At 36.8% G+C, this 15277-nt stretch overlaps 1 protein-coding gene across 4 annotated transcripts in view; it reads right to left on the bottom strand.

Annotated features, from left to right (window-relative positions):
* Window positions 1-323: 323 nt before the first annotated feature.
* GABRB2 (gamma-aminobutyric acid type A receptor subunit beta2) overlaps window positions 324-15277 on the bottom strand; it is a 153436-nt gene continuing 138482 nt past the window's right edge. For 3 of the 4 annotated variants that reach the window (XM_061354075.1, XM_061354077.1, XM_061354076.1), the window contains 2 exons: window positions 4613-4663; window positions 324-1024 (listed from right to left, as the gene is read on the bottom strand). In XM_061354075.1, coding sequence (XP_061210059.1) covers window positions 677-1024; window positions 4613-4663 — 399 coding nt within the window. In that variant the 3' untranslated portion in view covers window positions 324-676. The remainder of the gene's footprint in view (window positions 1025-4612; window positions 4664-15277) is intronic. The other variant, XM_061354078.1, reaches the window with a different exon arrangement.

Below are 15277 nucleotides of genomic sequence, written 5' to 3'. Positions count from 1 at the left end.
CTAGTGCTTTTTGCTTCAGCTTCTGTGCACATACCCAACCCTGATATTACCAGTCAAAGGCTTAGTTCTTTCAATAAATATCAGGAAATACCTGAATATGGTTGGGAAACCTCTGACCATCATCATCTTTGAAAGATGATAGGCACTACTTGTTTTCAAGTTTACACATTTAAAAGGTAAAGTGTATATGTTTCATAAGCATTATAACAACTTAGTGCACTCTCTTAAGTGTAGATGCACAACTTGGATATGCAGTTTCCCAGGGAACGGTAAGTATTTCTGTTGAAACTAGAAAATACCGCTCTATAATTTTTACCTCTAAACTCAAATGCCGCTCTAGAATTTTTACCTCTAAACTCAAATGGCCATAAAAAAAAGAAGGAAAAAAAGGAGTGAGGGACAATGAGACAGACGTGATTGTCAAAATCCAATCTGCCTTCACACTCACAATGCACTTATATTTTGATAAGGGGATATGTCCATACTTCAACTTGACGTATTTAAGATTTAGCAGATATAACCAAAACATTATAAAAACAGACCATAGAGTGGGCCAGCAACTAAGGTGTTTTAAAATAACTTTTTGTCCTGAATAGAATTTTTCTAAGTCCCACTTTTGGCTGTACAACCGATTTGAAGAGAAATCCAGTTCTTGCTTCCTGTGTGGCTTTGTTTCTTAGTTCACATAGTAAAGCCAATAGACAATATTGAAGAAGGAAAAAACAACAGGGAAGAATATGCGCGACCATCGATCTATGGCATTTACATCAGTCAAGTCAGGGATGGTAATTTTCAGTTGAGATGCACGTCTCCGTAGCCTACTTTTCTTCTGTGCCACATGTCGCTCCAGGGCATTGCGACCAAAGCTGTGTCTGGGTAAGCCAGCTTTCCGGTACTGGATGCTTGAAGTGTCATACGCCAGCATAGTGCTTCTAGGGTCCCCAAGCCCCATCACCGCCTCGGAGGCAGCCATCTCATTTTTAATTTCAAGTGTGCTCAACAAAATATTTTCATGTGGATCCATCTGTAAAAAATAAAAAGGAAGACTTAGCAAGAGAGAAAGGAAGTCAAATCAGCTGCAAACTGAAGCCATGCTGACGAGAGCTAGACCTAACATTACTGATTTATTGGACGTCAGCCTGTCTGAAAGACTTTAAGCATAGCTGCTACTATATTTATTGTTTATATTTATTTGTGAACCCAAGAAACACTAAGGCCAGTATAGCATAATGGAATAAATAGTATTCCCCAGTGAGTAGGAGCAATACCTGAAAAAAAGTACAATGCTCAGCTTGAAAGTAGGATTCTGCCACTGGATAGGAAATCCTGGGCAAATATTGAACTTTTGTGGGGTGTCAGAGAGAAATCAAATGAAAGAGGTCTGCTCTGCTTTGGCTTTTCTTCTTTCAAACAAAAGCTTCTGCTCTGACAAAAACTTCGGGTATTCACAAGGTCTCTCTGCCTCTGCAAAATGAGGCTCTGAGCATTGCATAAAAGAATGCAAATTTTAAGTCCCTATATCCCAAACAGGACTGACGGTTACTTGGGGAAATGCACCAACTCAGCCAAACTATACCTATGAGGAAATTCCATTCCCCAGTGCTAATGAATTTCAGAAATATAGTGCATGCTGTGGAAATCTGAATGCTGGAATAGCAGAGATCTGCAATTTCAAGCAAAGAAAATAACATACAGAGTGTAATCACGTCAAACGTGCTTTGAACAGTTGTTTCAATTGGTAGTTTTAGCTACTGTATATTTATTTTTAAATGCAGTTCAGTGAGATAAAAATACTAATCTGAAGTTGTAAAGAAACCCTTCAGACAAACAAGAGGATTTCAAAGATGAGGAACTAATTTCTACTCTTAGGCAACCTGGAGCAGATCTGAAGTATGGTAGCAGAACTTCAAAATAATCCGTTTCTAGGAAACAAAAGTAAGGCTATTTAGGAAATTGTAATTCTCCTCCCACTTTTGTCTAAGTATGCATTTTAAATTGTATGATTACAGGGCAAAGTTGAAGTACTTTAGAAAAAATAATAGCTAATGAGCAGCTAAATAAGTACACTGACTTAGTGATGGTAGTGCAGATATACTCCAGGCCAAATAAGTGATGAAATTGTTCCAGAGCTCCTTTAAGAATAACTCAGCCAGATTATTAATTTATCATGTACATAATACATACAGTGATTATTATTGAAAGTGCACAAACTGTGACTTTTGTTGATTTCTAAACAATAATACAGCATCAGTCTATTCTGCTTAGAAGGCAGCAGCAGGCACCCTGCTGCACTACCCAATATAGCACTGTATTTGCCATTATTTTAAGAAAAAAACCCTTTCTCATATTTTACACGGCACTATAAGAGAACTTGGTTGAATACAGTTTTTAGTAGCATCCACTGTACGGTATTATGAACAGGAAAGCCAGATACTTACAAAAGTTCTTTGAACCTACTGAAACGCTGTCATTTGAGTGATTACATCTGTTCAAGTGATGCATAAAAATTAGCATTGCCCTGATGCCAGATTTCCCCCTTTGTTTTTTCTCCTCAATATATGTGAGTTTGCACCCCTCTAGTTTCATTATATTTTAGGTTTAGATTAAGTGTCTCAATGTGAAGCAGCTCAAATCATCTATTTTTGCACGCTTTCCATCAAAGCCATGTGAAATCTTTGAATTTTCTATGGTGTTAGGGAAATCAGTCTTTTCTGAGAAGCACTGAAAAAGTAGGAAAGTTGAGCTGTAACTCAAGAAAAATTCCTTTAACAACTTTGTAGCACAATATTAAGCATGGTGAGGAAACACTGTGTTCTAGCCGGGAAGGCCATCAAATCGTTTCTCCTCTGCCTTAGACAAAACTAAGGCAAAACCAAGGCAAAACCAGTATTTTGCTATTATAATACAAACCAAAGCAAACACAGGAAAAACCTTTCATGCATCTATAAAAATTCTAAAGAGAACTTTTGAACATTTCCTTCTAGTAATTGTAGTTATTTAGAAAATTCTTATGTGTTTTTTGGGTAAGACAAAACTGGCTTTCAGTTTTGTTATACGATCTCAGACAAATTATAAGACTTTTAGTATCCTGAAAAGAAAAACAATTACAGGCATTTGGCATTCATTCATCCCAAGAACATCTAAAAACAACAGGGGAAGTGGTTTACAAGAGGGGTGCAAAGCCATTTAGAAAGTACATTTTCCATAGTTTCACAAAGCCTTAAGAAAAGAATAGAAACTTCCATTCCAATGACATCAGGGGAAGTTTGACATACCATCCACTAATGCAGTGGTTTTACCCCATAGACCACAGCCTGGGTTATTTTCACCTCAATGTTGTGCATTCTATGATACTATTTTGGGTAAGATTTTAGTGCCAACAAATTTGTTCACATCTTAAATCTTCTTAGGCTGAATCTACTTGGAGTATTTTATCCTTTTGATCTGCAATGATACTAGAAATTTTAGTGCTTTTTATACTGACATACTTTCTATGTAACACCCATACAAAAAAAGTTATTTTAGCCTATTAGAGTTAGATCCAGGCATGTTTTAGTGACATGGTATTACTCCTCCATTTTTTTGTTTTGATTCATCATTTCTGTTCTCGTTCTAGTGTATTTCCTCACACAGGAAAATGCTACAGGTATCTGGTAATCTTGGCAGTAGTTAGTAAGATTAATGATGCTGGGCAAAAAAAAATCATTTAGAAATATTCTAAACTGTCTCCTAGGGCAAAGTGTCGTCTTCTGCATATATCACACTGATAACAGAGCTGGAGCACAGCATTTTTCAATATTCCAAGAATTTGTCAGAAGAATGCAAAATACAGTAAAAATTAGTGATGGGCGAACCTTCAAGTGTTAGAATAGCCAGGTAAGCACAACAAAGTTCAGGTGCTTCTCAAGCACTAATTTAACCTTTTTGTACCTGGAACAGTGGATTAACCATAACAAGAACAGCATTTTCATGGTATTTTGAATTCCCAGTGTGGAGGACTCCCAAAGTTCCAATCCAGAAATACAAATGAATATGAAAAGAGAGAAAGAAACAAACAACAAAAAAAAAAAAAACCCAGAGAGAAATTAACTTAACTTGTCAACCTTTGACAAAAGGTTCCTTTTCAGATTAGAGAGAGCTGGGAGTGTTATTTCCACCAAGTAGGTTCGCCCAACTCTAAATCAAACATGCTTTTGTAACTAAATGAAGCCTGAGATAGAATGATAATGAATTACATTAATTGTACACAGCACCGCCCCATTCAAAAGGATCCCAAAGCGCTTTACAACCATTAGAAAGAAGAGCCACTTCCCAGTGAAGCACAATCACCTCTCAGGTGAAATGTGGTGACTGACAGTGCAGAACAGTACACTATATTTTAGTCAAGGAAATGGAGAATGCTGTAGCCAATTGAAACTATGGGGTGGGTGAGTGGTGGTGGGGAATGTTAGGTAAGCAAAACAGTTACAGAAATTGATATTTGGCCAGGTGCTTGGGGTTGAGATGACCACGCTATTAAAAAAGTGCCATGGGATCTTTAATGACCATAAGTGGTCAGGACCTGAATTTTAAGTCTCTGAGGATAAAAACATTAGAAAACAATGAAAGATACCTTTGTTGAATACATTTCTGGACAATGATATGTGCCAATTATTCTTCTGTCCTGTAAGTTAATAAAATCAAGACCAGTTTCCTTAGAGATAAGGCAGCTATTATCTGTCATTTAAAATTAAAGCACTCTAGGGTAATAACAGGACAACTAATTAAAAGATATAAGGACCTCTAAGCCAACAATTAGCCTAAGTACATTCTGGCTTCAGAGGTGCTATTACTGCCTTGCTCTGCTCCTCAAGGTAACATAACGTTGTGATGTAAATGTATTTTTTCCAACTGGTCACTTGACCAAGGAAGGTATGATGATATGAAAACAATTGTTAAAATTATTCTGGGGGAAAAGTAAGTGTAAAAGTGATTTCAAAAGGAGGTGGAAGAAGGTTAAAAAGATCTCCTGGTGCTGAAGGATTGTTCAACCATAGAACTAGACTCTTTATGGTGAACAGGAGAGTTCAAACCCAATGGAGAAATTCCCAGGGACAAGAAAGGATGAGAGGATGAAGATGAAGAAAAAGCAGCAGCAAGTACCATGGAAATAAAAAGTGGAAGCAGAAGTGGAGGAGAAATGACCAGAGTTCAATAACCATGCAAGAGGGTGGTGTTTTTTTTAAAAACAATCTTATAGGTGGATGGCAAAATATATGGTGGAAATGATATTCACTTCTAGGTCCAGGTCCACTGGAAGAAAAGCTGACTCTGGAGCCTTGAAAGGGGCCATGACCTTTTTGATGGCCTCAAGACAAAGGGAACACAGAAGAAAGCATAGAAATGTTACCATGATACATTGTTCCTGCTACCTAGAAACTCCAAAATGATGGCTTTTTTAAGGAATTCCTCTTAGACTAATACATTAGAAACTGTAAAATACAAGGAAATTTTAGCTCACACACACATACACGCACATTACACATGTACATTAGAAATCCTCCAAGGATGACTAGATCTCTGAAACTATTAACATGGAGTAAACCAGCATCTTGGTGATTATGATTTGCTATTACACCCAAACAGCTTTATAGTAGGAGGAAAATTTATATTGATGAAAAGATACATTATTGACACTTTTCTCTCTTTATATACCATTTATTTTCACCCATAACCTTCAACTACAGGCAGGTACTGACAGCTCATACTATGTCAGAATGGCTCAGAAACCATGGATAAAACAGACAGGAGGGCTGGAATTTCTGTTAGAAAAACCTTGTGAAACAAAACAGTTGTAAATTCAAAACAGATATCCTTTCATCAAGTAGGGCTGCCATTAGCCAAAAGCAAAATATGTGAGCTAGCCAAAAGCAAAATATGGTGAGCTAATCCATAAGGGAGAACAGAAGTAGAGAGTTTATTACAAAGAATAACACCTGAGCTTAGGTCTCATCATTTATAGGTCCTGTGAACAGAAATTCTTAAGAACTGAAGATGGAAACACATTCCTCTCACAATGAAGACCAACATGACATGCCTAGACATGTAATTTAATTTGTTAAGACATAAACACCTCAGTACCATCTATAGCATAATTTCCTGCCTCTTAGCAGCTGAGCTTTGTTTGGAAAACCCATAACATCCCATTCCTGACCAATCACAGTAGCTACAGCAAGCTTAGGTAAAAGTACAAAGTACATGTAATAGGGATCTGCCACCTTATCGGCAAGTTTGACTTATTGATTAGAAACCACTTATCTCCAGGGATTGCACTGATTACACAGGGTAATGTATGGTAGGTAGATAGTGCTGTAAAAGCTGATGCTAAGCTCACTCTGGAAGAAAAAAGAATTAATAGTTTTCAAACGGCACCTGTCTAAAGCTATATAGACATTTTTGACATAATAACCAAGTCTGCTGAGATGAAGCTGTATGAACTCATAAAGCACAAGTGCCTAACACTTCAAAACATCCATACTTGAAACAATGCCCTTAAGAACATGTTTCCATTGTCTGTATAAAACTGAGTTTATTGCCAGCATTGCAGGAACTGTTTATGAATCCATGTTAGCATGCATTGGCTTGGATTTCATCATACACCTAAGATTTGGGTCAGACTGTAAAATGTGTAGTTAAAGGACAGTTAAATTAGGTTGACTTATACACATATAAGAAAGTATTCAATTTGTACATGTCTAAATGAATGCCCAGTTCTTATGCTACATCAGTAACATTTTGTTTTGAATACTGCTAGTTAGGTTATTCCTGGGTCATTTGGGCTGTCCTGCTCATTAACATTGCTCAACCTTTACCTTCATGTAGGACAAGCACTCTCTGTAGCATGCACCATGTCTTTCCTGGGAATTAGAATGTGTCCACTGTTGGTGGGAGACAGATTTTGAGAAAAAAGTATTTCTGAAATACTGGGAAAGAGTCTTTAAATATGTTCTAACACAACAGTTTGGGTGGTTGTTGAAAGTATTAACTTGATTTGGTCTAGGTAAGGTTACAGCCTAAAGAGCAAACAACAATTAAAGCATTATATTTAATAGTTACCAGTACTCTAAAGATGGGCAAAAAATATAAAGGAGAGACTTGAAATCTGTATCCTCCTTCTTACTAGTTTGGGATACTATAATTCTGGTTATGTAAACACTTCTGCTACGAACTTTGGATCACCTGAAGTCAATTTCTTCTAAATTGCAAAAAGAAACCAAACATGACCATTTTAGACACTATAAATGAAGCAGAGGTTGAAAACCAGTCATCTTCTATGTTATAATAATACTTTTATCACTTATTGCCACCCTAGCGTACACAACCCAGTGATTTCAAGATTCATGAGCACAACTAGATTACATCTAGCACATAAGATTTAGAGTTACAAATTATTTTTTGCATATAAATTGTCTGATTCATGGCCATTTAATTAAACCTTGGCAAACTCATTAGAGCTTATCTTCTTTGGGAAATCAATTCACCAAATTCACTAGCCAGGTGGTTTCTGGACTGCAGCTACATACATTTCTTCTACTTCGCTGTATATGATTTGCCTTACTTCCCCACAATTTGAAATAATGATATAAACGGCATTAATGGAATTTTTTTCTTGCAACCAAAAATGTATTTAATTCAGGGTCACAGGTGGATGCAGGTTAATTGATGCACTACGGAAGCAAAATGGATAATATGCTTTAAAGAAATAGAGTGTACACACACTGGTCTTACATTAATTAAATATGGCATTCAAAGGAGCACAGCTACAGAAAGAAAAACCTCACGCAGTTGATTTGACCTTTATTCAGATGTCATGTGGAATCCCGCTACAGATCGTGGAAATAAATCACCTTCTGACTGCTTCTGCAAAATGCTGCAGGCTAAAACTGGAACTTCCTCAAATTTCACTCCTATTAAACCTCTGGTTTCAACAAAACCCAAAAAGGCTGTCCAAGTGCTCTGTGCATTGCTGATTCTTTCATATGCTAGGTGGCTCCTTGATAATGTATGAATGTAAATTTAGGAGAAAGGCTAAGCTTTTCTAATCCATGCCTATTTTTAACTACATGCTCTTCAATAAACTTCTGTGTAAGGAACACCTTCTGACCCTGAATCAAGAGAATCAGTCCTGTAGTGCAAACTAAAGGAAAACTCTCCTTGATGAATCCTTTCAGTGAAATCTGGACACACTGGCAGTATTAGTTCCAGCAATACAGAGCAGTGAGGATCTGAGATTTTAGACTGAAATTTTAAAACCTTCATGTTTCCTTAGTGTTTTAATATCCTGTTCAATTTAGTAACTGATTCTGTGCATATAACCATTTTAAAAATCCTCTTTTTCCTGTAAGCTTTTACATCTTGTTTTAAACATTTTTTATGTGCTTAGTCATGTTTTACACTAGAAGTACCTCTACTGCATAGGGTAAAGTGTGCAGTTCTATGTAACAAATACTGCCTGGTTTTAGGTACCTTTGCAATAATTCTTCCTCGACTAGAGGTGCATTACATGATTTCTTCAGATAAAAATGAGCAAATATAGCTGTGAGCTGAAAAAGCCAGAGGCAAGCCAGCAGCAAATCAGAGGAGAAATAAAGGCACCAGCCAAGCCTAAGCTAATGAGCATTGCTTCGGAGCAAGGTACATTATTTCAGGCCTGCAGCCCTGTTAATGCATTTTACAGCTTAGTCTGAAAATTGAGGAGAGCGACCTTGTCTGTTTACAGCACAAAAACTATCACAGGTTGGCCTGCAAAGGGTCACATATATATATCTATGGATTCACACTGGCTCAGGTGACCACATTCCGTCTAATTTCACCCCTTTTTGGAAAAAAAGCAACATCTGTGTTTATGATAGTGAAAATATGCACAGGCTCTTCCACAGCCCACTCTTCCACTTAGTCACTAATAGAGTGATGAAAGTAAGTCTGGAAGCTGTCATGGAAATGGCAGCTACCAAAGCAATACCCGAGTTGGTTCTGTGCCATTTCCAAGTATGCTACTCTAATGGATGGCACTGTTGACACAATGAAAGAGTATTCAGTCTTCGTGTTCAAACAGCACATGTGCATGAGCCAGTGAATCCAAAAATGTGCATTTGGAGAAGGAAGATGTTGTGGTAGCCCCATTTCCTTGCTGGATTATACAGTGGCCAGAAACTGTCCATCCTCAGAGGCTCAGTTGTGTCAGCAACTGGCACAATAGTTAGGCACAATCAAGTGTGCAATAGTGAATGGCAGGTCTTGTTTGTCTTAAAACTCTGACAACGCACTGGAATTTTCCGAAAATGAAAGCTCTGAGGACAACTATTAAACTTTTCTGATTAAACCTGGTCAGACTTTTCCTTGGTCAAACATCTGTAAGGAAAAGACTCACCAGGGACAACTTGAAGGGGAAGAAAGTTACCACATTAAGTGCAACTGAGGGCAGGTTAAGCTCCTACTTGTTCTTTCCTTGCCATCTCATCTCCGTTAGCAGCTGTGTGCTAACTTGGGTATAAGAACAGTGGGTCAGGAGGGCAATGAATTGCAAGCCTGTATTTATTTACAACTTCTTAGCTCTCTAAGCCCCACATTCTTTCTTCACAAGAACATTTCTGTTGTTACTCAAACCTCTTACTGTGCCATTTAATCTCATCATCATATTGAAATTCCATGTTCTTTGCTTGGCACCCAAATTTCTCATAGAAAAACACTGTTAGTCTGACTATTTGACTTGTTTGTGACTTGACACTGTAATAGCAATGCATTGTAACTTTCAGGTGTGCTGTCTGAACACCTTACGTAAGACTACTGAGTAAAGAATTGTCCGGTGTTTTAAAAATACACTCAGTATATTTAGAAAAAGTCTGTGTTCAGAAAAAAAAACCTTTATCTGAACACGCAGAGGTTAGCAATGTCAGGTCACATTTATTTAAAAAAAAAAGACTGCATAATTCTGTATAACCAGTTTTATGAAGTGCTGCATAATATCCTGACACTTTTCCCCTCTTTTCCAGAGGGAAATTGCTTTATTAATGCTCACAGTAACAACAGCATGATTGCAAAATTAGAGAGCTTTATTTATGTGACTTATGTTACCATATGCTCCAGGTATATAGGCTGTGCACTTACAATGTCTCTGCATTAAGCTAGGTTGGAAATATCTACGCTTCAATTATTACTACAACTGTATGCATTCTAAAACTATATTCACTGATGCATTTACATTATGCAAAACAATGCTACTTCTGTGAAGTGGCAAATCAAATTACTTCTGAAGAATATAACAAACACCTTTTATATAAGAAATATTAATTTGCAGTAATTAACTGTTCTAAACCTGGATGACCTAACTATAAAGAAAGTTTAGAAATAATTTAAACTCACCTACATAACATGCATGTAAGAGTCAGAAAGTTAGGACTAGAACTGGAAAGCAAGATGCAGCAAATCATTATACAGTAATGCCTCTATAAGGTCTGATATCTGGGTTGAAAAAACCCAAGTATCACATCCTGTTTCTAGCCAATACCCTTCTAAGGAAACCTGAGCAACGTCTCAAAAAAGACTGACAAGGTGCTCCATCAAGGGATGAATCTGGAGCTCTTCTTTTAACAAGAGTCTTGATAGAGGAACTGATCAATACTTACAGTGATTATTATCTCTGTTACCTGACACACTTCCAGTCTGTGTTGCTTTGGAAGAGCATGGCATACAGCTGCTTTTCCATTATGATCACCCCTTGTCAAATGTACAAATGGCAAGATGCAAGAATTACTCTTTACAGAGGAAGAATCAGGCTTTCATAAAGCCCAGTACATTTACCATGGTCTTTACAGCAACAGTTATATTTTCCATTAAATTAGCACATAGCTGTAATGGAAGTTTTCTGATTTATCCAGAATAACAAATACACAGATATCATTGATATTGAAAAGGATTTCCACCTTACTTACACCTCCAAAGAAGGCAATTAATGTATGTAGTAGTCTGGATCAAATGAGTTAGACAAGCAACTGTGGGAAAAAACATCCAAAGAATCCAAAAGATGTAACAGCAGCATAAGCAGCAGGGAGACTGGGAATTTAGTAATACAGGAAAATACAAAGAGAATTCAGAGTTTGAAAAGTAATCTGTCTGAAAATCTGGAACAACACAAAGACTAGAAGATACACCAGACACATCACAGCAATCAGCGTCAGCAAGCCTATCTAAGCCACAGTTCCAAGATGGAAACATCCAAGGTAAAATTACTAGATCCAGCAATGTAAGAGAAAACGTAAAAAATCAAACCAAAATATTTTGTCTACTGGATTCTGGATGAAACTTACAGGGAATAAATGAGTACTGAGAGAGCACCAAGAAGTTCCATATTTGAACTGTGATAACAGAAATTAAGTACATTGAAATGGCTGGGGGTTTACCTCAGAAATTATTCGCAGTTGTACCAGCCTCTAGATTGAGATCCTGGTTAGGCTAATCATCTCCTTGAACACAAAGCCAGGCTTCATAAAGGAGAAAACTTGAAAGGTTATACCACAGTAGCTTGTTTCTCTCCTCCTGCCCTCTTGTCTCCCAAGGAGAAACAGAAACCAAAATTACAATTAGAAAGAAGGAAGCTTCATAGAGGCTTCTAGACCAAATCCTTCCAGACCATTTTTATGTAATTACAGAATTAACAGATGAAAGCTATGCATTTCAGTAAAGCCTTTGATACATTATCTTAAAACTAGTGAGTTGATATGTCCAGGATATATGTACAATTACTCACAGAAAGACAGCTGAATGATATGGTGAAGCCAGAGGTTAGAATTTGGCCCTATTTTTTAACGTATCTGATAACCAGCTGGAAGAAGAACAGACAATGTATTAGTGTCCTAAGCACAGGAAAAGACAGCATGAAATGTGCCTACAAATGATCAAAAGGATGCTGACAACCATCAACATTCCTTTTTAAAATAGAAAAGTTGACAGAATAAAACTGCATAACAATGGGTTATATATACTACACATACAACACTACTAGTTTACCTATCCTTATCTATACACTTGCAGTGCTATGCCATTTAGAACAGAAGAAATTCAAAGTCTTGAGACTATAAAGACAATAAAGGCATTTGAAGAAAAAGTGTAAGGTAAGACAATAATAGGCTTGCAAAGAGAGGTGGGGAAATTATGTGAATGCTATAGGAGTAGGAAGAAAGCCAGTAATTTATCTGTAAACAACAATACATCTGTTTACAGAGAGAAGAGGCAAAAGATGCTGAGTTAGACCAAAGGAATGAACTGCTGAATGCAGCCTGGGAAAAGCTTCAAGAGTGAAACGATCATGCACACAGCCATTTTAACCTGAAGTCACTGCATAGAAAATTAAGCAAGTCAAATTTGATTTAACAAGTCTGTGATAACGTATCTGCTGGTAACTGAATCTGAAACTTCCTTGAGTTTTGTGTCCTTAAATTTCTCTATGACTTTATTACTTGTGTTTCAGAATTCAAGAAGTAAACCAGGCCAAATCCTTTCTGTTCCTTCCATTATTCCAAACAGAGCCAACAACCTTTGACAATGAGGGAGTAGATGAAGTTACGATCTTCTGTGATGACTCACACCAGATACAAGGAAGAAATTTTATACTGTAAGAGTGGTGAAACGGTGGAACACATTGCCCAGAGAGGTGGTAGATGTCCCATTCCTTGAAACGTTCAAGGTCAGGTTAGATGGGGACCTGAGCTAGTTAAAAATATCCCTGCTTACTGCAGGCAGATTGGTCTAGATGACCCTAAAAATCCCTTCCAATCCAAACCATACTACAATTTGCAAAAAAAAAAAAAAAAAAGCAAAACAAAACCAAAATGACCATACTGGGCATATGATATATGAAAACTAAAGAAAGATTTGGCCACAGTTTCATCTGGAATAACTCAGGGGAAGTTCTGCAGTCAGCATGGTTGTATTTTCTCAAATGGAAGAAACAGGACATTCTCCTTCTGCATCACCAGATCTCCAAGGGATTACACTGAATTCAGCAGATACCAGTCATGGAAGAACAGCTTCTGTTTGTTGTGTTTCCGTTCTGTTTTATAGGCTCCTGTTTTATAGGCTCTTTAGTATCTTCTGAATAACACTGAGCAAAAATAGAGATTACCAATGTCTGTACCTGCCCTGAAATCTCTCAATGCCAGAGAAGTTGACAGCATAAATAGAGTTTGTATTAACTTCTACTTCAATTTTGTAAGTACCTGTCGATGCAAGGACTAACCAGCACTTCTCACCACCGTTTGTTTAAGAAGTTGTAAGAGGCTGTTACCAAAAAAAAAAGGGTGCTGGCTAGAATCTGAAGAGATCTATTACAGATTTGCTGACCTATAATGTATAAACAAAGATGTTGCACTACAAGCAGCAATTCCAAGAAGTATTTATCCACCTTTTTTACAATGTCTATGCAATAACAGAGCTGTACAGAAGTTTTCATCCTCATGTTTTGAGGCTTATTACTCATGTCATTAATCCTTTCTCACATGACATTTGATTCTGATAAATTCATAAAATTCCATGTACTGATATAAAAGGAATCTAGTAATATCACAAAAAAAACCACTTATAGTTCATAAAATTAAGCCTTTGGTGTTAGATCTTAATTAGAGATGAAGTATTTGGTTGGTCCCATTTCTAAAACACTTAGGGTTTTATGGAAACCTGCATCTGAACCAAATTCAGCATTTCAAGCCCATTTCTGTTTCTTGTACATTAAAATAATTATATAATATTTGTCCCCCTTTCATAGACCAAAGATTCAGGTCCATTAAATATGAATCTGTTTTCTTGCTGCTGGTCAAACAGAAAGAATAGCTGTCAGCTCCTTGCCTCCTCCCCAGAGCAGCCTATGAGCAGTAGGACAGATTCTCTGATCACTACTGTTCTCTCATCCTCTCCTTTTTGATTCTCTATCTATTATTTAAGGGATTACAAACCTGATTATTAGATCAGAGTCTATCTGGGTATCAGAGCAGAACTGCCCTAGACTATGAACCATGCTGGCCTGGTATACAAACAAACAGCTCAGTATAAAAAAATTCGAATGATGTAAAGTTGTTCCAAGAACACTGGGTTAATCCTGTAGGCTGGTGAGGTTTTGCAACGGTTATTGGAATTATTTTACTCTGCTGACTGGATTGGATTACTGCACTAGTTAGTGCTTTCAGATTCTAGTTCATGATTAGTGATTTGCCACTAGGTTTTGGCTATTCTGTTACATGGCTAAAAGAGCTATTGTATGAGTAAGTATATAGAAAATATAAATGAAATGGTATACAAAAAATGTACCTCAGTTACTGGTGACACCCTGACACCTGTGGACCTTAAATTTCCATTGATATGAGAGGAAAGACTTCAGGTAAATGCAGATCTAGTTTCATAAACTACATACAGAGTTTCTTACTTAATAGCCTTGATTGTTTGAAGGAATACTGCTTAAAAAAAATAAACTTTACAAATTAAATTAAAGCTTGCAGCATTTTTTACATTGCTGAAAAATCACCAACAGACAGAAAAAAATTTCACAGTGTCTTCATGAACTTTACAATGGTAAATGATGATCTATGGTACCAGAACATCAAAATTAATCTCATCATTATGCATTTGCCTTCATTCATTAAAACATTTCTCTCAAATTAAAAAGAAAATAAATTAATGGATGAGTGAGATGTGAGCCATGACAATATAATCCTTCATCTTAAAAGACTATAAATTATAACCTATAAAACTGTTTTATGCTATCAACATGTGATGGATTATTGCTGTTCCAGCAAAACTGGAACAAAATGTTTCTGTCTGCAGGCACACTGTGGTAATGCAGAAGTTCTGAAAAAACATGAGAAATTCCACTAGTAGAGCTGTATGAAACCTAGGTTTTCTCTTCACAAATAATTACTTGTAATCATTTGGTTTCTTCCTGATTTAGACTTTTTCTTTTAATTCTGAGTTGTTTTGTTCCCATTGGAGTAATCATGTTGAATTATAAATTCAAAAAACTTTCCATGCCAAAAAAACCCAACAAAACAAACAAACTAAATTGACTTTATTTAACTCTCCAATTTTGCCTGTATGTGAAAGTTAATACATTTCACACTGAGTACGTTTTAGCAGTCAGCCCAGATTTGCCACTGTGTGCAACTCATCCAAGATGGTCAAAGTGAAAAATGACAAGTGCTTTATAAGTGCTCCATTGTCATTAAGCATAATGGATACTTTTTCCAAAAGTGTG

Source organism: Neopsephotus bourkii, unplaced genomic scaffold, assembly GCF_033783945.1.
Source record: "Neopsephotus bourkii isolate Nb327-2 ecotype Australia unplaced genomic scaffold, CSIRO-AGI_Nbou_v1 NB_716, whole genome shotgun sequence".
In the NCBI taxonomy this organism is placed as follows: domain Eukaryota; kingdom Metazoa; phylum Chordata; class Aves; order Psittaciformes; family Psittacidae; genus Neopsephotus; species Neopsephotus bourkii.
The sequence above is the reverse complement of the archived record's forward strand: the minus strand, read 5'-3'. Positions and strand labels throughout refer to the sequence as shown.